We start from the raw sequence: 25,062 nt of genomic DNA, 5'->3' as shown, positions 1-25,062 counted from the left end.
TTCAAATACCAAGTGAGAAGTGGATGCCACAAAGGGAAATGAACTTCGTTTCCCTTTGCAACCGGGTTTCCCGCGCAAATGCAAGATTTTGTCTTGTTGAAGTTGCCTTGCACGTTTGAAAACTTCTGCGACATTTTGAGCGGCAAATATTTTCATGGTTTTCGGTGCAGATAGTGAAAAGCTATTAAGCAGTGCTTGATGCTGCACCGCAAAATGACGCTTAAGATGATCGATATCGGAGCGAATCTGACGGACCCGGTTTTCACAGGCCTCTACCGCGGCAAGCAGAAGCACGAGGTAAATATCCAAGGCACATGTACCTTACTATGAATTGAACTCTCTAACGTGTTGCTGTCTTTGCGTATTACAGTCGGATCTGACAGCTATTTTGGCTCGCGCACATACTGTCGGTGTTGAAAAAATCATAGTCACGGGTGGCAATCTTGAGGAGAGCCACAAGGCGTTGCAACTGGCAAAGGAAAACGAGGGTGATGAGCTGCCGCAACTGTTCTCCACTGTCGGGGTTCATCCGACGCGTTGCAGCGAGTTTGAAGCAGACGGAAACGACCCCGACACCTACTTTGCAGAACTATTGGCTGTGTGTGAGCAAGGCAAAAAAGAGGGAAAAGTCGTGGCAATTGGAGAGTGCGGACTGGATTACGATAGACTCGAGTTTTGTGATAAACCGACGCAACTCAAGTACTTCGAAAAGCAGTTCCAGCTGGCAGAATTGACCAAATTACCGCTATTTCTTCACAATAGGAATACGGGAGGGGATTTCTACGGTGACACGTGATAGCGCCAATTGATGAACAAGGCGAGAGTACTGATGAAATCTGTGCCTTGTTGCAGAGATGATTTCGAAGAACCGGTCGAGATTCTCGAATGGCGTTGTACACTCTTTCACGGGTGAAAAGGAGGAGATGCTCAAGCTGGTGGAACTCGGACTGTACATTGGTGAGATGCAAGAGCTGATGAGTAAAACCGTCATGCTAAATTGTACTTTTGTTGGTGGGTACCGTGCAGGTGTGAACGGCTGCTCGCTGAAAACTGCAGAGAACTTGGAGTGTGTCAAGGCGATTCCCATAGAACGACTGATGATTGAAACTGGTAAGACTTTGTGCGCAATGTCAGATCTTGTGATGTCGAAGTTTTGGATTAGCACTAATGCAATAACGCCTTTGGTCACAGACGCACCTTGGTGCGATATCCGTGGCACTCATGCTGGCCACAGCCACGTTAAGACTTCGTGGCAGAGCAAAAAGGCGGAGAAGTATGCACCAGACTGTCTTGTCAAGGGTCGAAACGAGCCATGCACACTCATGTACGCTCAGCTCAGGTATACTACTGTCATTTGTACGCTAATTGCTGCATTCGTCTATAATCCATGTAGCCAAGTGCTTGAGATCGTCAGTGCCATTCGCGGCGAAGACCAGGAAGACGTTGCTTCCCGCATCATTGAAAATACGAAGAATGTGTTTTTCAAGAGCGAATAAATGGCAGTCTGAACAATTTACGCCATCCGCTCGAATACCAGGATATATACTTCGGACTACAGCTTAAGAGCCACGCAATGAGAAGTCCTCCCGAAACGGAATACTGTATAAAAAATAGAATCCTTTCTTTTTTTGTAGCACCGGTAAAACATGCTCGTTGCAACCACATGGCTGCGAGAATAAAAATGTTGGTGGACCAGCCCGTTGGAACGAATTTTTAGCATTTACGCTACAATATTACAGTCCAAGAACCGCAGAATCAATAGAAGATTCCTAGCCATGATTCACTTGTGGTTCTTAGCATGAAATGAAAGCAAAAGGACAGAATCGTGGCTTCCAATATAAGTAGTTTATTGCTTCTTCTTTTTTACCGTCTAAACAATACCAGCATCCTACTAATCTGAGAGACCTCATAAGGTGTCGATGTGATGTGGCTTCAGCAGCGGAGAGTAACTACGAAGTACAAAGCCATTAATGGTTCTGTGTGTTTCACGTCTGGCCAGTGAGCTCATACATGTATCGACATTCGCATTAGATGCTGTAGCGTTTTTCCTTGGAAAACCTCCGAATAGTGGCCCGTGTGTGCCAAAATCCCATCCGCATACTTGTCTTCATTAAGCGGGTAACCGCTCGATGAATAATCTGCCATAACCATCGCCGACGCTCCTGTGCCAGCCAAGCGAGCCTCCCCTGGTCACAGATCTATCACTAGCCAAGCAGCCGGCCGCATAGTAACAACCTACCTTTTAGATCATGGGCATCACCTTCGACAACCTGGACCAGGACGCTGGCCTGAAGAAGCTTAACGGCTTCTTGACGAACCGCAGCTACATCGAGGGCTACAAATTCAGTTCGGCCGATGCCGCTCTGTTCCACAAGTTCTCGGCCGTGCCCGACGCCGCCAAGTTTGCCAATGTGTACCGCTGGTACGTCCACATTGCCGCTAAGCTTGGCCTGCGCGCTATCCTGGTGACCAAGAAGGCCGCCGCTGTCGCCCCCCAGGCTGCTGCCGCCCCGAAGCAGGCCGCCAAGGAGGAGGACGAGGAGGATGACGACGATGACCTCTTCGGTGATGACGACGACGAGGATGACGAGGCCGCCAAGGCCCTTGCTGCCAAGCGCGCCGAGGCTGCCAAGGCCGCCAAGAAGGAGAAGAAGAAACCCGTGGAACGCTCGCAGGTGGTGATTGAGGTGAAGCCGTGGGAGGCTGAGACCGATCTCGAGGAGCTCGCCGTTAAGATCAAGGCTCTGCCCGTCGAGGGTCTGACCTGGGGTGAGGGACACAAGCTGGTGCCGGTGGCTTTCGGAATTAAGAAGCTGCTCGTGCAGTGCGTCATTATCGACGACCTGGTGCTGCTTGACGACATCACGGACGCCATTGAGGGTTTCGAGGACTACGTGCAGTCGGTGGACGTTGCGTCCATGAACAAGCTGTAAGCGGACAGACCAAGTCTTTCTAGGTAGGTTGCCTCCTCTTCCAGTCAGTTACTAGCCGAGTTTTAAAGCTTGCTGCAGCTTGTGGCTGAGCTTCTTGTGCTACGAGTAGAAATTAACACAACAAAAACAGCGGAAAGCACACAAGACACGCAACGAGCTTCTCCTTCGGCGCAGCGACGTTTGCTCGTTCTTGTGCTGTCTGCGCTGTGCCGGCTTCAGTTGAGTGTCTGCGTGCGATATCGTTAACAATTGAAGTCTGCTTGTGGCAGTGGCATTTACAGACTGTGAAAATACTACAGAATTACAGTACAGTAACTCGTTTAGGCTTCTGTAGAATACCCTAGGAGCAAAATCGCCACGTCAACAATCGAGTTATGACGAGGAGGTTTACGAATGCGTGCAGGTTGAAGTGAAGGGGGTGTTCCAAGCAGAAACAGACCCTCCTGACAGTCAAAACGCAAAGCTTGCCAATTACGCACATGAGCCTCTGAGCGGAGTGGTTGGAGCACCCTAAGTTTTTTTCATAAAAAGTCCCGTTAACGCCCTAAGTTTACTGCTTTTAGTTTAAGAGCTTCAAAGATTACACGTGAAATATTAAATTTCCGTGACAATTTAAATTACTCAGTAGTACAATACATTCTCATTTAGGTACGATAAATACTGGCCGTCGGATTTTAAGTGAACATTCTAGAAAACGCGCAGCGCGGGAAAAGGAAGCTCCGCGCGCTACACTGCCAGACGATCGCCAACTGAGGGGGAATCGCTTGCGCGCACGTGCACTTCGCTGAGGGTAAAGTCAATGCAGAAGGGTACGTGCGTTTATCTACGGCTTGACCATGTTTGGTAATCTGAAGCGTAATTTCTCCGTAGACGAGATTTCGATGGATAGAAATTCTTCTAGTGACGCCCCAGACGACGACCGCGACGAAGATTTTATACACATGAGCGATTCAAACGAGGAGTTGCAGGAACTTCTTGAGGAGATCGGTGAGAACAATCGGTTGCTAGACATCTTTCTACGTTTGTTTACTATGAATTTTAATGGCGTGCGCAGAATCGAAGCCAAAGCACTCTCATCGACAAGGTTTGTATTGCTGCTTCTTGGAGCTCTATTGAATCACAAAAAAAACAACTGTGTATTATTAAACGAAATAATGTAGGTGCTACAAAATCACTTTGGCAGGAGAGACAATCTCTGAAGCGGAAAAAGTTTTGCCGTCGACGTACAGCAAGATCCGGGAAGCGGCGGCGGCGGCGATCGAGTGGAACGAGCAGCTGCACTGGCGAAGAAAGTGGAGCAGAGACGCTGTCGATGCATTCATCTGACGGAGCAACAGCCGATTCTCGTTACGATCCACTCGAACGGTATGCTCAAGACCCACAATCCGACCGCACGCCCCGCGCCAGGCGTACCGAAACGTATCCAGCTCGTATGGCGATGGAATCATCCCGTGAAGGCGTTTGCAACAAGATACCTCCACTACCTACGCTGTTTTTTTCGTCGTGGAGTGAGGTTAACCGCGTTTTAGAGAGGTACAGCAGCGATTTTTTCCGGTTATTCCGAGCCCGTGACACTCAGACTGTGAAAAAGCACAACTCGTAAGTTTAAATATTGTGCCATCATATTATTGAATACTGATAACATGTTGATATGATTTATTAGATTGAACGCTCTGCAGATACCAACGAGTATGGAGCACAGCTACAAGGTGTTCCGCTGCACACATGGGTGCTCGCAAAAGTCTCGCAGCAAAGGTCGGCGCAGTACGCCAAGTCGATACACTGGACGTCAAGCCCGCTTCACAGCTGCAGTAAGAAATGTTGCCGCACAAGGAGAAAAACCAGAGTGAAAAATTGTTTTACGGAACTGGGTACGTGGCCGTACAATTGTTGAAGGGTTTGATGAACTATTAACATGCTGATGTCTTTGATTGTAGACATGGACACATAATCACCGCACGAACGCAACGATTTACGCGAGCTACTTTGGATCCGGGTCAATACCGGAAGATAGACTGGTTCTCGAACAAGTGGGCCTTCTTGCCGATGCAAACACAGACTCGCGTCGCATTCAAGAGTTTTTATCGGGCGCCTTAGACCATCAGGTGACACCCCAGCAAGCGCGTAATATTGTGCAAAGGGTACTGAAAAGTACTTCCGCTGATAAACAGCTTAAGCGCATGCTTGATACCCTCGCGGAGTTCAAGAATCATGAGGTACTTGTTATCCACGATCAAAACGACGTGACGTGCGGCGTTGTGATGCAAAGTGCCACTCAAAAGATAGCTTTTGAGCAATGGGGTGACACTTTATGCATAGACTGGACTTACGGCACGAACAACTTGGGGTTTCATCTCGGTAAGATTACTCATTAATTGTGTGAAGTCATACAAATTTCCTTCAATGTTTTTCGTTCGGCGCCCTTATCTTTGCGGCGCTCTTTACGCTAGGCACCCTTATCTCTAGGGCGCCCTTATCTCTGGTGTAGCATCCTTACTAATTGTCTCTTATCTATATGTAAATGCAGGTGGCCTAGTGCAACAGGACGTGGCGTGCCTGTACTAGACTTTATCGCTCTCAACGAAAAGATGGAGACAATGGAGACTATTTTGGATTTTTTAAGACGCACAACAGTTCGTGGAGAAACATCGAGACCTTTGTGATAGACAAAGACTTCAAGGAATGGAAAGTGTTAGAGAGATGCTTCCCCCAAGCCACAGTGCTACTCTGCTAGTTTCACACCATGGCGAACTGGAAAAAAGTTATAAAGCGGGCAGAGTATGGGCTTAATGGTGTTCAGCGAGATGAAGTGGAGATCTCGATCAAGCAGATGATGTACAGTACTACCAGAGAAGATTTTGAGCGAGCAAGAGATGGATTCGAGAAACTGTGTAAAGGAAAGTGTCCCGATATTTGTAGTAAGCCGTGCCCAAAGATTTTTTCGTACTTTCAAAACAACTGGGAGTGGTGTAGCGATATGCGGTCGAACCATGGTCGTGGGAATTACTTTACAGCGGGCAATACGACGACGAATAGGATTGAAAGCAATTGGAACCAGCTTAAACGGCTTCTTGGGAAAAAAGCACGGATTGATCGAACAATCGCGGGATTACTACAAAACCAAATCAATGGTGTCAACCACGTCCATTTTGTTGCGCAAGTTTTCAAGTCAGTCGCGTCCACCGGATGATATTCCTCGGTTCTTGCAACGCGTTGCTGCGAAGCTGTCTAACGACACATTTGTGAAGGTTTCGTTTCAGTGGAACTTGTTCATGGTGCACCAGAGTGAAGCTACATGTCGGCACGTCGGGTTGGCCCAATCCGAATGGAAAGTGTGTTTGCATGGTCAAGAATGGTGTGTTGACGATCTATTATGGTCGTGCAATTGTTTGTTTTATAAAAGCTGCCGACTTCCTTGCCAGCACGTAATGATTGTTGCTAGCAAAATACATGGATTCGAATCACTTCCAGCAGAATCAGAACCAGCTCGATGGAGCATGACAAAGACTGAAGAATTGTACGCGACTTTTGAAAATGGGTTGCTCCCGCTTCGTGAGGTGGTTAATATGGTGAAGGCACGACCACCTCCGGTTATGGCGCCCCAAGTCGTTGCAGCACCCTTAAAGAATATTTCTGCTGCGGCTCTGAGCACGTAAAAACGTTCTGTTAAGTACGTGCGTCTACGACGAAAAGAACCGGCAAATATGGTTGTCTTATCAGACGCTGAGAAATATGCAAGAGCACAAGCAATGCTTAAACCAATTATTGAAAAACTTAGTGCGTTACAGACAGTTGACTTTTACGAGCAGATGAGCAAGTGGAAGACAGTGCTCGAGGAAGAAGTACGGGGTGACTGTGGATCCATTGACGATAGCTTCGATAGTGATACGGGAAGCTACCTGGACCAACTCGATTACGCAGATGTGATGGCCGAAATGGAAGTTGATCAAGAACAGGCCATGAAGGCTGAATCTCTAGCTGACCTCGCTCGAAAGTGGAGCATTTCGATGCACGACGTTTCTCTTTCAGACAAAGATACAGCGCCGTCCGATAATTTGTTTGTAGAACCATCACAACTTGCGCAACCTTCTGAACAACCTGCACTACAACTCTCTCCAGATGACGAGGACGTGGATACATCTGACATAAAAACAAACCAATCCAAAGTCCTGCCTGTTGAGGCTACCGTATCATCGGACATTCTTCCCAAAGCTCGAGATCTAAAATTTCTCCAGCTCCCAGCCCCCAAACCTCGAACAAGAAAAAAGAAGAAGCAAGGATGGAGCACCCCACAACCGAAGTTTGCTCTGGTTTTGTTTTCTTCTGAGGTGACGACAACGATGACAGAAATTATTCAGTGGTCTAACTATCATCCAAACGTGGAGAAGGTCTCGAATGTGCTCGACCAGTATCCAGTGCGGATGACTGACAAATTCATCCAAGCTCGTCCCGTTAGATGTGAAATTGCAACGGAAACCAGCGCGAACAGCCACAAGGAACATTCATTTGTTATTCCAGACGTTCTTTTGAAAAAAGCAGAGGCTTCGATGCTGAACAAGAGGGCCCGTCTTGCTGCCAATAAGGAAGACGCACCATGGGGGCTCATGGTTTCATTCGGCTCAAGCGACATCGCTCTCCACAGGTACGTCAACAGTTTCTTCTCTGCACTACCAAGGGTGCTACAAGAGTATTAAGGTTGCTCGAGGAGTACTAAGGGCGCCACATCACAATTATTAAGTCGTGTGTTTGCTACTAACACTGGTAATGTCTATGTAGCTCTTTCTTGTACAGAATGAGGAGTTTTTACGACATAAAGGCGAAATCGAAGGGTTTCCTTGAAGACCTGAAGTGGATAAAACAGGAATGGCGCTTTGTTCAAGCCCACCCAGTTGAATTATTTGCTATGGAGACCAAAACGAACGGGTTGCTACATTCCGAATCTGCACAAATGCACGAAGCACTGTCCGACGATGTGATCAAAAAGTTTTCGACACTATCGCTGATGACAGAGCTGAAGACCAAGTCGGGAACCTGCGTTGTAAAGTTCAGCGATATTGCTTTTGGAGTCCTACGCGGCAGGCTAAACGACGCTGCCATCGACATGGCAATCACTTTGATAGCAGAGAGTGCACGAGGATGTGTTTCCTTTTCATCGCTGACTCTGGCATTGCGATGGCCAAAGCCACCAGAACAATGGTTATCTCAGACGCAATTTGTGGTTCTGCCGCTTCACTTGAGTACGGATCACTGGGGAGTTATCGTCGTGGAAGTTTTGTTCCCAACAACGCTGAGAGTGAACTTTTACGAGCCGCTTCATCAGCAATGCTATCACAAAGAAGTTTTGAGCGCATGGAAAAATGAGTTCCTGCCGTACTTGCAAAGGTGGCATATTGATAGTGGCTCAAAAGAATCGTTTTTCCAAAAAAAGTAATTACGAGCTGGATCCGTGAGCCGACTCAGCCCGATGGTATCTGCTGTGGAGTGATGATCATCGGAATGGTTTACTCATATGTGCTCAAGCTCGCAGATTTGGGCGTCATCGTGTCACTGACGCGTATTTACGCGTTATGCGATTGAGACTCGCATGGATGTTGCTGTGTACAGCAAAGCGGGTACCGACAAGCATCGGGAATTTAGCTGAAATGCAGAAGACGGATGAAGAAATCAGGAGGTTCTCCGCGTCAACAGAAACATCGTGCTACATTCAGGAGCGAGCTACTACTTTGTTCCTGATCAATATAACAAACCACATGTGTGTTTAGCATTTCCACTCCTATTTTGACAATTCACTTCTACATTGGGCGTTGCATAGCGTTATTGCCTCGCTCGCTTCACGTGAAAGTCCTTTATTATCTCTCCTTAAAATGCAAACGCTAGGTCGAGCCTCTCGCGCTCATCTCTAGAGCGCAGCTCGTGCACCACGTACATGTATCTGGTGCTATTAAATACCTTGTGCTTCAGAAAAAAAAACAAGTTGTTGATGGATTAGCGGCTACAACAAGACAATCAAATGTGACAACAAAATGTGATGAAATGCAAAAATGACAATATGGACGGCACTATCGTGAAACTTCGCCTCTGTCGGCTGCCTCTGTTGATAAATTTTTTCCACAAATAAGGGCGCTGATCAGTGCTAATGGTGCGGAAGCACGTTAAGGGTGCTCTAAGGCTGTTGTGCTGTCGTCTTCTTAGGGTGCCTTAACGCCATTCGCCTCTGAGAAGGCCCTGACAGATGCGTTTTGTTTATGGGCCACCGACGTGGTGTTGACCTCATCATGGAATCAGTTGCAAAAGTTGGATGCTTGTACATGTACATGGGCGCAGTCGCTAGGTGCTGACCTCATCATGGAACCAGCTAAACGAGTCCTATCCTAAGTTAGGAACAGGTAACAATGTTACCCAAGCTGGATGCTACGTAAAATTCTTAAAAAAAAAGGTTAGGGTACAATAGTAGGTCACCACTGTTCGGAGAAGATATATTCCAATAACCTAAATTTTGTAAAACGTTACACTTTGGGACGCAAGCTATTATGTCTCAAGCTGTACTTACCCAGCACACATTCTTGACAATTCGTTTCACTTGACCCATGAATGTATAATAGCAGCTCTATTAGCAACCCATTTCTACCTTTTCTCGAAACATCGACAGTACCAAAACCATGGTTCTTGCACTGACGTTTTCCTCAAAGCAATTTACCGCCTACTTCCTCACTCCGTTCTCGTCGAACCGACAGGCTTCTTTCGATGATGCCGGCCCCACGGTGTGCAATAAAGAACTTTGTACTGGCTATACGAATCTGATCAGCCATGTCCGCCAGAAGCACCCCAAGTTCGAGGTCGTTATAACCTCTACTGTAACGGTGTACGTAGCCCTAAGTGTACCCCTGGTTACATTAAGTGTGACACGTCATACTTCGGGATATTTGGTACAAGGTACCAAGGTCGTCCAAAGCCAACCATTGGTTGATGACATTGCATTTCTATAGGTGACTCATAGTTTGTATTAAACCCAAACTTTATCTACCTATAAATATACTCAGTTTACATTCTACCTTAAATGGGTCACCTCGTTCCTTTTTGATAAAGAGGGGACCTGTGATCTGCCGTTCACTGAGAGTTTGTATACTCTCGCAAGACAACTTCCTCTAGCGCACGGTGCTGTGTGACCCCGTCACATCTACAAGGGCTGATAGTAAGACAATTGTGGTCTTTACGGACACAAAGCCTCAAACTATTTACTTTTGATCGACTTTTACAGTGTTATGCTACCTACCCTTCACGTTTGCGGAGATTGCGCACAGGTACTGCCCCTCCCTGACATTAGCGCCGGATGCTAGTCAAGTATCTCAGGCTCCTTACGGAAGAGGTGGAGAGGACCATCGTCTTGGTGCTACCCTCTAAACTCGAAAATATATTCGACGGCTGGTCTTTCCACTCGGAGCATTACGATGCCGTGCTCGCGTTGTTTAGCACGACGGACAAACTGAGACGATGTTAATTTCGATGGCGGCAAAAGAAGTTGGTGAACTTAAAAAAAAATCCACATGAGACCCGCCACTTTACCATCTACCTTTGGTGGCAAAGTGGCGTTCTCATGTGAATTTTCTGTAAGCAGTATAGAAGCATTTCGAGCTGACGACGTCGAATTTGCTTTTCAACAGCGGCGACAACTGCTCAACCAACTGGCGTCTTGTAACTCTTTTGGAGATTCCGCTAATTGGTTGTGCTAGCCACCGCTTGCATCCTGACAGCCTAGGCGTATTTGGCAGATTAGGAGCCGGTACTGAGCAAGTTGGACACCCTCGTGGGCATATTACGCTGTTTCAGCATCACAGCAACTTATTGGTAAGCCATTATCTTTTTCTGACAATTTATGCTACTTCATTTTAAAGATTCCATTGTAGAAAAAACGCTTTGCGAGTGGTTCGTCAAAATGTCACTCGTTGGTCGAGAACTTTCGCAATGACTTTGCGGTTCTTAAGATCAAGGACTATATCTGCATGGAGGACGACAAGATTGGTGCCCTGATGCCAGGTTGTCGGGGGAAGAATCAGCTGCAGGTGCTTCTGTAAGAGCTAAATGACTTTGTGTCGGCATCCCTTAAGCAGCAAAGCGCCGACGGAGCCTCGCTACTCGATGTTCGCAATCTTTTGAGCGCACGCATCGAGTAATACCCTAGTCTATCGGACAACCTCGGTGTAGACTCATTAATTCTACACGACTAAGAGCTCGAATCGGCCTGCATTTTGGTTGTAATTGGCGAAAGCGATCGGTTGCGTGCTGGACAGCGCGTGTGGCTACGTCCTTTTGAAACCCGTATCAGCAGGAAACAACCGACGCATCGTTGACGAGAATGAGGTTTGCCGAGAAGGCGCTAAACAGCGAAAGGAGGAATGTCATGGTAGTGTAGAGCGCCTGCTGCTACCGTACCTTTCTCTAATAATCCAGCCACGTTGAGATTTTTGGTTCTCGGGCGAAGCATCTATTGCCTCAACACTGCACCCGCACGCTGCCCATTCACTTAGAAATCTTCCTTTTTGGAAAATCACCGCCGCTTTTAGCGCGTATTATCGGAATCATGACACTGCCTCTTGTTGGGGGTGAACATCATCACTACTAGGCGGTCGTTCGGTATTGCGCGTTGTACAACACATCGTTCGTTAAAGGGCTTCACCATTCTAAAGACATCATGACTTTCGCCGAAATCAACCACTTGAACCCATCACTATCAGCCTCTTCATCCCCGAGGAGAAAAAAAATCAAGACAAGGCCGATCTAAGCGTACTGATCTCGTCGATCGAGTTGGCTTGCAAGCTCATTGCTAGCTTGGTGCGCCGGACCGATGTCACGGGGTTGTACGGTCTGGATGGCTCCGAGAACGTCAAGGGCGATCAAGTGAAAAAGCCGGATGTCCTCGCCAACAAGGTCTTCGTCAACGCACAGAAGGTGCGTTGGTGATCGTGTCGATGAATGTAATATCGGTGAAAGCCGACCCGATACCGAGTAAAGTTCTCAGCTCAGTCAAAGTCCTGGCTTCTGACGGAGAAGTCGAGCCTGTTCATGTGGAGAGCGACTCCAGCGGGAATGGTTGCCTATGGCTGGTCATTCTGCTTGACTTGTTGAGACGTTTCTGTGGTGTGCTGCAAGTAGCCAAGTAATCTATTGCCTTTGGCCCTCTTGACGGCCCCTCTAACATCGATGGCAACGTTTCGACAGGATTCATATTTGGCATGTACCATCGTGAGGCAGGCCAGTAGGGCGGGTAAGCTCATGTGCTAAGTGACTGCGATTCTCTTGTGTGACTTTGACTTGACAATCTTCTGTGTGCCAGCTTCAAAAATACCCTTCCGCCTAGTTACCAGTTTGTAGCGATCAGCTACTGCATGTACGACAGCCCCACTCAGTTGGTATCGTTCATTGCTCACAACGATCGAAGTTTTCTTCCTGTCACACATGAACATGCGAATCCTCGAGACTTCAATACGGAACGCATGTGTCATACTTCTCATACCTCCGATTCATCAAAAGCTCTGATCCAAAATCTCTCTGCTTTTCAGCCGCAGATACACTCGCGCAGCGAAGACAGCTGGGACCGCGCAAGTAAGGCGTTCGTGAACGAGTGCAAGAACAAGCCCTTCTCGTACAGCGCTCGTTAAGTCGATAGCATGGTGCCCGATATTCACCGCATCATCCTGCTCGGTGGCGTTTACCTGTGCCCGGGGAGCGCCAAGGTAGATTTCGTTAAGTTCAGTCCCGACGACGTTCATGTTGATAGCGATTGTAGCTCTAGCTCTTTAGAGCAGGGTCTGGAGCGTCCTATACATGTATGTGTATGGATACAAAGGCAACCCGACGCCGTTCAACTTGGAGAAGGTAGGCAACCGGAGCGGAGCGCGTTCTCGACCTGTTCCCCGCACGCTGCTTGTTGCCATTGAATCGGCGCAGCACATCAACACGCACAATACATGTGCTAGCCTTGAATGGTTCCATCTCGTGCCTTGGAAGCCTCACATCCACTAGGAACAGCCGATATTCCTGACTGCAAGCGCGACATCCAGCGCGTTGTCGAGCTAAACAAGTAGTACGGCGGGGGGAATTAAGCAAGCGAAGTAGAGTCCCGAAGTTTAATAAGATCATTCAGATCCGGACAGCAAAGAGGGGTATTATGGACTTCCTGTCAACAAAACTTTGATTTTTCCTCGAGGTTTGGATCAATTGATATAACCCGCGTACCCTTACCCTATTGCGTTGCTAACACGTATGGAGCAAAACTGACTTCGTTAGAGCATCTCCTCTGGTGATGCGTAAAAAAATGCAAGATGCTCAAAACTGGTAGGTGAGAGCAGCACGACCGCGTGAAAGCCAGGCTGTCACTGCAGCGGTCGTCAGCGTAGCTGCAGTGAGTAAAACTAAATCCCCTCTTTCCTTTAATGCTAACCGACAACAGCGCACTGAAGCTTTTCGGCCTTTGCAATAACGGTGAAGAAACAGATATCGTTAGCGTCTTGGTCGCATTCTCCGCACAGACAGATGCTACATGTCCAGCAGGCGGCTCCTCAGCTGGATGTTTACCGAACGTCGATCGCGGGGCTGAAGAAGCCCATCAGCGACTTAGTCAAGCCAATTTCGCCGATTCACCAGTGTACAGTGAGAGTACGTCCCCCTAGGCGCTTCCGTATGCGTCGTGCCCGCTATATGTGTGTTGTTGGTGCCGTCGAGGAGCAAGATTGCGATTTGCACCAGCGCTGAGACACCGCAGGGAAGGTGGGGCTGTCTCCATTGCAGAAATGTACTGCTGCTAGCCATCAGCTTGCCCATGGCATGCCGGCAGACGTAGTGGGCGAGTATATTCGCATTGGGGGGAGAGCCGCAGCTGAAAGCCCCAAGTATTTATGTGCTACTGTAGTTGCTGCTTTTGGAGATGAACACATATGCTCCCCGACTGAAGATGACATTATGCGTCTTTTAGCGATGCACGAAACGCGGGGGGTTGCTGGTATGTTAGGCAGTTTAGACTGCATACACTGGAGCTGGAAAACTGCCCGACAGCATAGGAAGTACAAACATAAGGAGAAGTCTCCAAACATGCTTCTCAAGATTTATGGCTTTGGCGCATGGTTTTTGGTATGCATCGCACAAGGATATCAACGTCTTGGACCGATTCTCGGATCTAGTCAAAATGCGAGCTCCACCATGCAACTATAAGGCACACGGTAACTCGTACAACCTCGGCTACTATTTGGCAGACGGTGAGTAGCTTGCTTCCCTTTCTTTTGAGTTACGTGTACTGCAAACAGTTATCTGATTTTGTTGTTGATGCTGGTGTTTGTTTGCAGAAAATTATTTACAATGGGCAATACTTCTTCAGACAATGACCTCAATGATTATCCTTACGATACGCTTCCTACAGCTCTGCGAGAATCTTGCGCTGTCTAAGCCCGTAGTAGCGACGCTGAGCTGAAGTCATTTCTTCGAAACTACAAACCATAATTTGGTCGTTCGTGGTTTCTTTGAGCAAGCGATTTTCGCCTTAGTCTCGCTCGCTAGCTTTGCTACTAGAGCAAGCAGACTTTGCTTGATATCTTTCACAGCCTTTGCAGATTTTCTCCCAACCAGTCTCTTAACAGTTGTACTCTTCAAGTTCGTATCGTCCGTTTTGTCAGGGTCTCCACCTCGACGCTTACGAGATCTTTTCTTCGAAGCCAATGACCGATGCCACTTAGCTGAATGAGACAGCTAAGTTCAAACATCTTGACCTCTAAAGCCTGCACAATTCTTCTCCCGAGACAGCACATGGACATCCGCAATTATGTCTTCCGCCGTTTTTCCGCTTTCGTTGCGAGACACAGCTGTGGCAAAATATTCAGCATATTTATTGCAAGTTGCCTGTAGCGAACTCCATCGTGTTTGCAAGCTTCCAGGCTAGCCACTTTGGCTTTAAATCCACTCAGATGCACCCGCTGAACTAAGTCGGTATGCACCTTACCCCCCCCCCCCCCAAAAAAAAAAGAAGCACTTCTCTTTTGCTCACCGCCACCAACTGCATCTTGCGAAATCTCTAGTCACGGGGTAGCAAGGTCCTCATCCGGGGATAGCATCCTTCCTTCCTTTCTTTTTCGACGATGATTTGGCAGCTAAAGCTTCATCTTGACAAATAATGCCATCCTGGCATGCTGATGTGAAGTACTTGCTTGATCGTTTCCGCTAGCACAAAGGGCACGCCGCTCTGCAACTTCTCCTGAGAGTACAGGCGCGGTTGTAGAATGCGTATAAACTGATACGCTACAGCTTATATGGAGGGGGGGGGCACGAGACAAATTTGCCCTGTGTGGGTTTGCTCAAGAATATACTCAACACCCTCTCAAACTAAGAAGACAAAAATTGTAACAAAATTTGTAACAAATTTTGTTTTCTTAGTTTTTGCTGACAAAATCCAGAGCTGTTCCGCGCCGTATTTCAAACGCAATACTGAACTGTACAACTGTACACTACCACTACGCTCTGTAATATCAGAAAAAGTGAGTAATTTATGTTTTCACAACGTTTGTAAAACCTCTATGACCACATTCTCTTAAATTGGAGGTCGACCTAAAGTTTTCAGCAAATCTTGACCGATTTTACTCTTGCCGATGCAGCTGCAAAAACAAAAACTATCGCTCTATTTTGGAGTAAAAATAGTTTTACGCACAACCGGTAATGCACAATACGCTGTCTAAGTGTGTTTGGCTAGTATAAAGGGCCAGGAGACCGCCCAGGAATTCTGCCTCCAGCTCTCGCGAACACCTCCCAACCGATTCAATTGGCATTTTCGTCGCGCGTAAGATGCAAAATGATGCTTTCCTGGTATCTACGCCTGACGTAAATACTGGCAAAACGTTTCATTTGGCCATAACTCCGTCAATATCCATGCGCACGTTTTTGAATTGGGGCAGGATAGGCTCTGAACCTGGAGATCTAGACTTGGGTACATCGAAACGTGTGGTTCTGGAGAGCGCAAAGACGATAGAGTAAGGTAGTGCAGGTAACTGAATCAATCTCACTCTATCTTTTGCATAGCTAGCCTCGTTAACGCGCATACACGAACTCGTCACGGTCCGAGGACCGCAGTTCAACACACGCCGTATTTAGTCTACATGTACATGTAGTAATAGCTCTTCATATTTTTACGAGTAGAAATTGACTAGTATGCTATTGTAAAGTCTACTCGAAATTTCCGCACGCGGTTCTCCAAGCAAATCGTACGCCGAACGGCGTAAAACTTACTATCAGCATATATATGCATTTAAACAGAGGTGATTCGAGCTGACTTGCGCCCCGCAATCGCTCACTGAGGCCACAATCACGGTTCTCACTAAGCCGCTAGCTACGACCGAGTGCACGCCACGACCCACGAAGCTCTCAAAAGCTGCAGTAATCATCCGCCTTAAGCTCGCAGTACTCCAGTCGAAGTCGCCCGTCTGGTTGGTCTACAGTGCGCTGGGAGAGTGTCAGTAGCCGCAGCTTCATTTCCACTCAAGCCTGGCTGGTGGCGGTGTAAGCATGGCCGATGAAGCGACAAGACCTGGGACGCCAGGACAAGCACCGACGGATGCACAACAAGGTAGAAGTACTGAGCCTTGTGTGTCAGGACGCCGCCCAACGTCCGCGCGAGGGACGCCACCTTCGACGTTGCCAGCCTTGCGTGTTTCGCCGTACCCATCGCGGGAGCAAACGCCTCCTCAGTCGTTTCCATCCTCAGCATATCTGAGCTCGCGTATCACTGAGCACATCGCCAGATAATCCAGAGCAACACCGCCTACAGCTAGTGGTACAAGGCGTCGTCAAAGACACTATTGGGATGCGTGATTCATCAGGCAAGATGCTGATGTTTTGATGCAAATGGAGCAACGTTTGACGCTTTTATGCACAAGCTTTGGATGAAAATCAAGTGCCATATTAAGGGCCAGGCCGTTAAAGATGGTGATACATGGACTTGTGTTGAGCCGAGCGAGTCTACGGGGAACAAGGTGATGCAATTTAAGATGAATGGGCGCATAAAAAAATCCGACGTCAAAGTCTGAAGAATCATGAAGCCGTTGGGCTGCTTCACTCCGTGGTGACACGGCCACCTTGATGATTTATACCTATGGTCTAAGTATATCAAATGCACGGATTCTCAAGGACTTCAAAGTGGCCTATATCCACACAGACCGTTCTGGCGCTGCTACAGAGGCGTCATTTTTTGAATTGGTGGAACGACTCCGTGAAATTTGGGAAGGGACGTTTCAAGCCAGCGCTGCAGCATTGATAATGTGGGCGAATGAAATCGTTCGTAGTTTAGATCGCTCAACATGGGAAAATGCCTTGTTGGACTCGCCAACAGCTAGGATATTGCCAATGCTCCAGGTAGCTGATGCGCGAGTTGAGCAACATCTAGCAGATCTCACTAAATCGGCTAATTTGGCTCTCGATATTGTTGATGCTTCGCTTAAAAACAACGAACAGCTACATCATCACTGGGAGATGTTTGGTTTGCGTTTAGCAAATCAGAAAGGATACACTTGAAGCGCGCAGAAGGATACTTCAATGTATCCGCGCCAATATTCCTCTACGACCTATTTCGACTGTGATTGATCCGCTAGTTTCAATGGAGAACATGGAGGAGTAGTGCTTCAGCAAGTCATTGTATTAGCTTTCGAATCCAATAGTTTGCCTCGTAATTTCTTTTTAAATGTTTATTGTTATCGATACCTCGAAATATCCAAGCTCTCCTGTCTCGCGTCGTGTTAATTTTCTCTTGACAAGGGGTCAGTCGGATCGAAATGTCCCTGCACTGTTTAGCCGCAGTGCTGAAAGACGCTCGCCATTTTAAACTTTTCGAAACGTGTAAGCATTTTAATCACAAACGGAAGTAGATCGCTACCACTTGACTCAACATAATTCCTCTGAAATGACTGCTTAATATAGCCGAACATAAACTCAATCGGATTGAAGAATGGACAGTAGGCAGGCAGGAAAATAGGAATCACTCCAATACTCCGGAGGAAGTGAATTATTTCTGGGTCTCGGTGATTCGACGCGCCATCCAAAATCCATATCGAATTGGTGCCAGGGTACTGGCGAACCTTTCCACGACTTGAATACGCAAAATCTCTGCAGCACGTGAAGAACTTGACACGATCGAATGTTCCGTCAGTGTTATAATAGTCAATGATTCCATCAACTCCCAGAAACGCCAGGACTAAAACGCGTGGTTTACGTTGAAAATCACCACGAACTGCAATCTTGTGTCCCCTAAGTGAATAACCTCGCTTGTGGATCATTCCACGGTTATCAAATGAAACTTCATCTAAAAAGACAATGTTTCGGTGGCACCAGGCGACACAGCTGAGCTTTTTCACAAAGCAAAGCACGTCTTTCTCTTTAATATGCATCGGCTCTTCGTTCCAGCGCCTTGCGAGTAAATCTACAATCGTGCTGTTTTCTCCATACAGATGTCTTCGAAATGCTCATTTGATGAGCCTCGAGGAAAGCTTCCTGAGCCTCATTTTAAATCGGCTAGCGGCTGCATAGTGTAGAACTCACATAGCCACTTTCGATGTGCCTTTGTTAGTGCTCGCGCTGAACTTGCTTCATCTCGCTGGTAGGTCCCAGTTTTCTCGAAACGTTAATTCAGCTCCCAATCGTCTTTGCTGACTTGTGGTAAACTCGAGCAAGGTCCTTACGCGAATATCCGAGGCAATAAAATACAGTGCTGGGGTGGGCATGCCGGCTTGTTACCGCTTTCTCCGTTGATACGAGAGAGTTATGACTAGGCTATTTCAGTCCAACATTGCAAACAATAATATTAGCATAGCGAAATTAATATGGTACGCTTGTATAATACTTCACATCTCCACCAGGAAAGACGCCGCTGCACCACCCTTGTATGATACTGCACACCTCCGCCAGGCAAGACGTCGCTACACATGCTGTTGCAAATTTGCTTAACTGCCATTTTGCCCAATCAGATCAGCCTGTGGGCTTGACGGCCAGTAGGTAATAAAGTGTAAATTTGGACGGAATTGACAATATATTAATTTAAATTAGCACTGGTCTGAAATGGTGTCAAATTGACAACTGTTCGGCCACGTACTTGCTCATTAAAAAAGGAGCTAATACTGCTCTTTCGATTAAATTCGGTCTTTTTTAGCTTAAATTAGGCAACTACAAGGATTTTCATGACACGGCTGACGTCGACAGTCTCACTTCATTCGCCACCTGCTTCAACTATGCGCCGTCGGTTCGTCCCATCACTCCATTCGCGAATCTTCTCCGTCGACCTCAGTCAGTCATTCGCAGCATCATGGCCAACCAAGTGGACCACTCGAACCCCATCACGCTCTCGCGCTTCATTTTGGCCGAGAAGGAGATCCAGGGCAATGCTGACCTGAGCGTGCTCTTCACGTCTATCGAGCTGGCCTGTAAGGTCATCGCCAGCTCGGTGCGTCGTGCTGGTCTCACGGGCCTCTACGGCCTTGACGGCTCGGAGAACTCGACCGGAGATCAGGTGAAGAAGCTGGACGTGTTGGCCAACGACATTTTCATCAACTCGCTTAAGTTCTCGACCAAGATCGAGGTCATGGTCTCCGAGGAGGAGGAGAAGCCTATCGTCGTGCAGAACGACTCCAGTGGCACCAAGTACTGCATCGCCTTCGACCCGTTGGACGGCTCATCCAACATTGACTGCAACGTGTCCACTGGCACGATCTTTGCTATTTACCAGCGCGACGCCTCGTCCGAAGGAGGGTGAGTTTAAGCTGCAAAATGTGCTGAGCATCATTGGGATAAAATCGCTCATGTCTGTATGATATTTTTACAGCTACAAGGACATTCTGCAGCCTGGCAGCAAGCTGGTGTCGGCCGGTTACTGCATGTACGGTAGCTCTACGCAGCTGGTGCTGACGTGGGGCAAGGGCGTGCACTGCTTCACGCTGGATCCGACGATTGGAGCCTTCATTCTCTCCCATCAGGACATCCGCATTCCGGACGAGCCCAAGGCCATTTACTCGTGCAATGAGGGCAACTATGCCCAATGGGACAGTGCCACCAAGGCCTTTGTGGACGAATGCAAGACCGGATCCAAGGCGTACGCGGCTCGTTATGTCGGTAGTATGGTGTCTGACATCCACCGAACCATCCTGTACGGAGGCATCTACCTGTACCCGGGCAGCACGAAGGCCAAGGACGGCAAACTGCGTCTTCTGTACGAGTGTAACCCCATGTCTTTCATCATGGAGCAGGCTGGCGGCATGGCGACCACTGGCACGGAGCGGATTCTCGACCTCGTCCCCACGGACATCCACCAGCGCTCGCCAATCTTCCTGGGTTGCAAGCGCGACGTCGAGCGCGTCATTGCGCTGTACAAGGAGCACAACTAAACGTAATCCCATTGACCGGTAGCTCCATAAACAAGTTCCCATAAAATAACTAAGCCAATCCGTGTGTGAGCTGCGTGAATGTCAAGGGAGTTCTCTAACATCCTTGGGTGTTTACATGTCTGCAACTGCGTATTTGTAGGCCTCCTCGCTAACTGCAGCGTTCGCGTTCTGCCGCATCATGATCTTTTCCTCCCAGTTGGTACCTCGCACAACTCCATCCCAGCGATAGCCTGGCTGGATTCCGAAGCGGTTGGGCGGGGCAGGAGGACCAGCATATCTCGGCTTCTTCTTGCTCTTCTTGTCTTTCTTACTCTTCTTCGTCTTCGTTTTGCCCTCCGCAAGTGGGTCCTCCTGGAACACCTTGCTGTTCATTGGGTCAAAGGCACGCACGCGCTCCCGTCGCTTCCGATCAAGCTCTTCGTCGTCTTCATGCCTGGCGAACGGGGTCTTCTTCATCTGCTCCAGCAATTCGTGTTGCGACTTTCGCTCTCGCTTCTGTACTTCACCTGTACCCCACTCGTACTCTTCCCGCTCTTCACGCTTGCGCTTACCATCCAAAACCTCCTGTTGACGAACCATCTCGTTGAGCATGTCTAGCTTCCGGCCGCGCTTGTCGCGATACACGGTCTCAGCGTTAGCACCCATCTCACTAGCGTCTACGCCTCGCAATATATCTTTCCGCCTCGCTGCAACCTTGCGCTGGTGTTCGAACTCAGCAGCAGTGAACAAGCCCGCCTTTTTCTCTTCCTTGTCATCACTTTTCTTCTTCGGTTCCCGAAACTTCGTCTTGACGTCTGCGGGCGAAGGAGACTGCACTGCCGTACGTGATTCGTTATGAGCCTCGCAATCCTCCGGCGCTCCCTCTTTCTTCGTGTCCGTCCGTCTACGCCGTGAAGTGTGGTGTCTAGGACTGCTTGATCGCGAACGAGAACTACGAGGTGACGTCGAGTGGTGTCTCCCACGACTGCGAGGACGTAACGACTTCTTTCTGTGCGGTGAGCTCCGCCTCGACGACCTTCTTGGAGAACGTCGGCGATGTTCCGATGGTGAGCGACTGTCACGACCACGTGAGCGCGGAGATCGACTGCGGTTTCGTCGTGCCCTCCTTCCTCGAGGAGAAGCACGATCCCGGTCACGACGACGTCCTTTGTCATGGCTTCTACTTCGGCTTCTGGCAGATCTTCTGTCACGGCGTTTGCTGGAGGTTTCGATGTCCCTTGATGCTGATCGGTCACGCCTTTTACTGCCACTAGAGCGAGGAGGAACATCCCGGCCAAGAGAATCTACACGACGCTGTCGATCACGTGCAGCAGGTGGCAAGTGTCTCTTGCTGCGTTTCAAGTCACTGCTATCTTGGCGGGAACTCCTTGAAGGTGACGCATTGTCATCACGACGTGATCTCCGTGGAGGTGAGGTATCTTCCTCGTTGGCAACACTTGGTTTGCGTTCACCTAAACATTCGACTTCCTTCTTCACGTCGTTGCGAGGGGGCAAGGCATCGCTGTCCTTGTCTCGCTCATGTCGGGATGATACTGCTTTATGGTGCCCGTCATAAGGTTTTCGACGAAGTGGAAAAGCATCGCTGTCGTCACCTCCGCGATGTCTACGAGGCGGAGATGCATCATCGTCCTGACCCAGCTCCTGGTGTTTAGATCGTCGAGGCGGCGACGCGTCTCCCCTTCCTTCCTCACTTCCACTCCTCTTTTCGCGTCGCTGTCTCCTCAATGGCGAGAGTTCATCATCGCTTTCTTCTCTCTGTCTTCTCGAAGATTTCTTGTCAGAATTTGAGCCTCTACGGGGTGGAGAAGCATCGTCTCTCGGCACAGACACGTCAGTCTTAGAGCGTCCCGCTGTCCTCTTTCTCGGTGGAGACATATCTTCGTCCTCGTTCTTTTTCAAGTGCGTCTTTCCGCTCTTAAACTCGTCCAGATACTTGTCTGAGTCCACGTAGACCGGTAGATCTTGCGGATCGACGAGCTCCTCCCCGTCCGCAGCCACCACCAACGGTTGCTCGTCCTCAGCAGCGTCCATCTCCCACTTTTTCTCGATCGCTTCTCGGTTGGGTGCCGACTGCTCCCACGTATCATCAGCATCTACCACGCGCGTACCCAATGCGGTAGATTTGGCCTTTTTGGTCTTTTTGACCTTCTTTTTCTTCTTCTTTTCGCCATCAATAGCGTCTGCAGAGTACAATTTCAAACAAGGGGGAAAATGAGTGTATATGCTGCAGAGTGCGTCATCATAGAGAACTAGAGGAGGCGTACCTCCGCCACCGCCGGACATGTAGCGCTGGAGATATTCCAGCTTCGACGACATGATCTCCACTTGGTAGTCCACTGGACGTTCGGAAGTCGAATTTAGGTCCGAAATTAACATCAAAATTATTGTTGCTATTTTGTGTAATTTGCTTAATGTTTGCTTCATTTCATTTTCGGTTCATGGCTTCAACATGGCGCGCAACACGAAGGACATGAGCGAGCCGGCCGTAAGGCCAATGGACAGCACGAAGAAGATGATACTGCCACCCAATTCTTTCTCGGCGTTTTTACGGAGAAGATCCGGGTACTCCATGAATGCCAGTGTGCACAGCAGTCCGTTGGAGAAGGCGCAAGCGGCCATGAACAAGCAGGCCAGCACGTTACTGCGGAAGAACACCGTCGTGATCACCTCGTGCGACTTGTTTTGCAGGTTGCAGAGCATCAGAAGCGGGAAGAAGACCAGTCGAGCTAGACTGGCCAACAATACCGTCTTCTGTCCCAGCTTGGGCCACCAGGACGCGGATAGACGCGCCACAAAGTCCGACGTGTTGAACAGGATGAGCGTAAACGGCGTGAACAGCTTGTCGAAGAGAATACCCTTCTCCGGCTGTGTCGATTTGATCGCAGACGTGATTCCAGGGAAGACGCCTAGCGTGACAACGAAGATGAAGAACGTCGCGGCAGCGTAGAAGCGGATCTTAAAGGCGACCTCCAGCATGTCCACCTTGTTCGAACCTGCTGCTCCATCGATACCTTCCAGCAGGCGCTTTCGCGGCGAGGCGTCCAATGTATCCACTGTGTCCGTCTCACTCGATGCATCGTCAAAATATTCTTTCTGATGGTGTCCTGGGTGATCGACTCTCTGGTAGTGGCGGAAAAGCGCCATCCGCGTGAGGATCGCGAAAGCCAGAAGACACAGCACCAGCGTAATAAACACCAGCACGAAGTACAGGAACGCGCACAAGTCTGCGTTAGCATGTAGACTGTGGAAAAGCCTTGTATCATCTTCGCCCGCCCACAAAATAATAAAGTTCGAAAGCGACACTGCCAAACCAGCGAAACTCTGACCGCTAACCACCGCCTGCGTGTACTGAGGAGGGAAAGTCGCCACAATGCGCAGTAGTCCTTCCTGCATCAATGTCGAAGCACAAGCAACTAGCAAGATGCTCGTCATGGTCGTCTGGAAGAACGAATAGCCTACAATAGAGGAGTCAGTTGGCTGTATCATCAAGTGTCACAGCTGGCATAACTCCGCACCATGGAACTCGGGCATGCGCGTCCAAGCACAGTGCATGAACATGACGCCCATTATGACGATGAGCGAGAAAAAAACGGTGCGTACGGCGCCTGCCATGCGCTCAGCAATGACCGCTGTGCGGATAAGCATCGTCATGAGTGTGCTGACGTTGAAGGCCATGCTGAACCAGTTGAGAAACGAGTCCTCGTATGTGATGCCAGCCAAACGGCGCTGGAAATACGCCTGCGCCGTGATGAAAACGTTCCATGGCAGTGAAGATCCAATGCCGATGAAGAAGAAGATGGCGAACACTATGCCCGAAGTGTGCTGTCGGCCCCCCATGCTGCTTGAAGAAGGGATTTGTGTGAGGCATTTAGATTCGTGGAGTGGCCCACACAATTTTGATGAAGTTGAAGTTGAAAAACTTCATATTTGTTGATTCTTGCACCTCTTGAGCATGAACGTGGACAAACGACTATCGAGTAGACTGGCTGCTTAGCACTTTATTAGTCCCTTGATGAATTGCGGATTGCATATTCATACGGATACTCAAGTTACGAAGCTACATAATTGCATTTGCAAGCTGTAGAAAATAGCTGAGTGAGTGGGAATAATGACAGTCGCCATCCTTTTAAACTATACGGTAGTAGTTTGTAGCATTGATTAGTATTAGGAAAAACCTACTGCCCAGGTTTTTCGTGCATAGCCGTGCGACTATTGACCAGGTTTAAAGCACATGTTTCGCCAGGTTTCTGGCCAGGTTGTAATTAATAAAGTAAAATACCATGATTTGAAAATATTCCCCTACACCTACTAATCTCATGATACGGCACCTGATCGCACGTATCTCTGCAGCTCAGCTTCTCAAAATCCATTCATTTCCAAATTTAAACCGTGCTGGAGGAATGATGCGCAAAGCCCACTCTGAAGACGAAGCGTCCATCAACGAATATCCCCCAGCCTCTTTGTCCAGCGTCTCAGAATCGGAAGGTGAGGGGGAGGTGGCCACGCAGGTTGGCGGCAGTGCTAGCGACGAGGAGTTTCCAGCAGACCAGGAGGGCTCTTTTGAAGGGAAGGAGCTGCGTCGCTACCACACAAACTGGGAAAGGTGGAAGAAATACCGCGAATCGTATTGCGAATCCGAAACTGCGCATCTTGTGGTGCACGAATCGGAGATTGTCGCCAAACGCAACAAGATGCTGCGTGCTTCTAAGCGCGCCAAGGACGGTGGCTCG

The 25,062-nt window shown here is 48.6% G+C and overlaps 5 protein-coding genes across 5 annotated transcripts; 3 read left to right on the top strand and 2 right to left on the bottom strand.

Annotated features, from left to right (window-relative positions):
• Positions 1-198: 198 nt before the first annotated feature.
• On the top strand, positions 199-1,856 carry PITG_02040 (deoxyribonuclease TATDN1-like protein; the record flags this gene model as incomplete). Its single annotated transcript, XM_002908575.1, has 6 exons — positions 199-297; positions 371-785; positions 853-957; positions 1,027-1,110; positions 1,192-1,339; positions 1,394-1,856. 6 exons carry the CDS (start codon positions 199-201, stop codon positions 1,494-1,496), a joined length of 954 nt encoding a protein of 317 aa, XP_002908621.1.
• Positions 1,857-2,249: 393 nt separating this feature from the next.
• Positions 2,250-2,933, top strand: PITG_02039 (EF-1 guanine nucleotide exchange domain-containing protein, putative; the record flags this gene model as incomplete). The annotated part of the gene is made up of 1 exon (XM_002908574.1): positions 2,250-2,933. One exon carries the CDS (start codon positions 2,250-2,252, stop codon positions 2,931-2,933), a length of 684 nt encoding a protein of 227 aa, XP_002908620.1.
• Positions 2,934-19,233: 16,300 nt separating this feature from the next.
• PITG_02038 (fructose 1,6 bisphosphatase) lies at positions 19,234-20,332 on the top strand (the record flags this gene model as incomplete). The annotated part of the gene is made up of 2 exons (XM_002908573.1): positions 19,234-19,700; positions 19,774-20,332. The coding sequence occupies 2 exons, from the start codon at positions 19,258-19,260 to the stop codon at positions 20,330-20,332; spliced, it is 1,002 nt and encodes a 333-aa protein (XP_002908619.1).
• Positions 20,333-20,443: 111 nt separating this feature from the next.
• On the bottom strand, positions 20,444-20,977 carry PITG_02037 (uncharacterized protein; the record flags this gene model as incomplete). Its single annotated transcript, XM_002908572.1, has 1 exon — positions 20,444-20,977. The coding sequence occupies one exon, from the start codon at positions 20,975-20,977 to the stop codon at positions 20,444-20,446; it is 534 nt and encodes a 177-aa protein (XP_002908618.1).
• Positions 20,978-22,169: 1,192 nt separating this feature from the next.
• On the bottom strand, positions 22,170-24,169 carry PITG_02036 (Equilibrative Nucleoside Transporter (ENT) Family; the record flags this gene model as incomplete). Its single annotated transcript, XM_002908571.1, has 5 exons — positions 22,170-22,209; positions 22,266-22,512; positions 22,597-22,636; positions 22,796-23,787; positions 23,848-24,169. The coding sequence occupies 5 exons, from the start codon at positions 24,167-24,169 to the stop codon at positions 22,170-22,172; spliced, it is 1,641 nt and encodes a 546-aa protein (XP_002908617.1).
• Positions 24,170-25,062: the final 893 nt, after the last annotated feature.

This window comes from Phytophthora infestans, genomic scaffold (genome assembly GCF_000142945.1).
Source record: "Phytophthora infestans T30-4 supercont1.2 genomic scaffold, whole genome shotgun sequence".
NCBI classification, from domain to species: Eukaryota; Oomycota; class Peronosporomycetes; order Peronosporales; family Peronosporaceae; genus Phytophthora; species Phytophthora infestans.
This window is presented reverse-complemented; position numbering and strand designations above follow the sequence as displayed.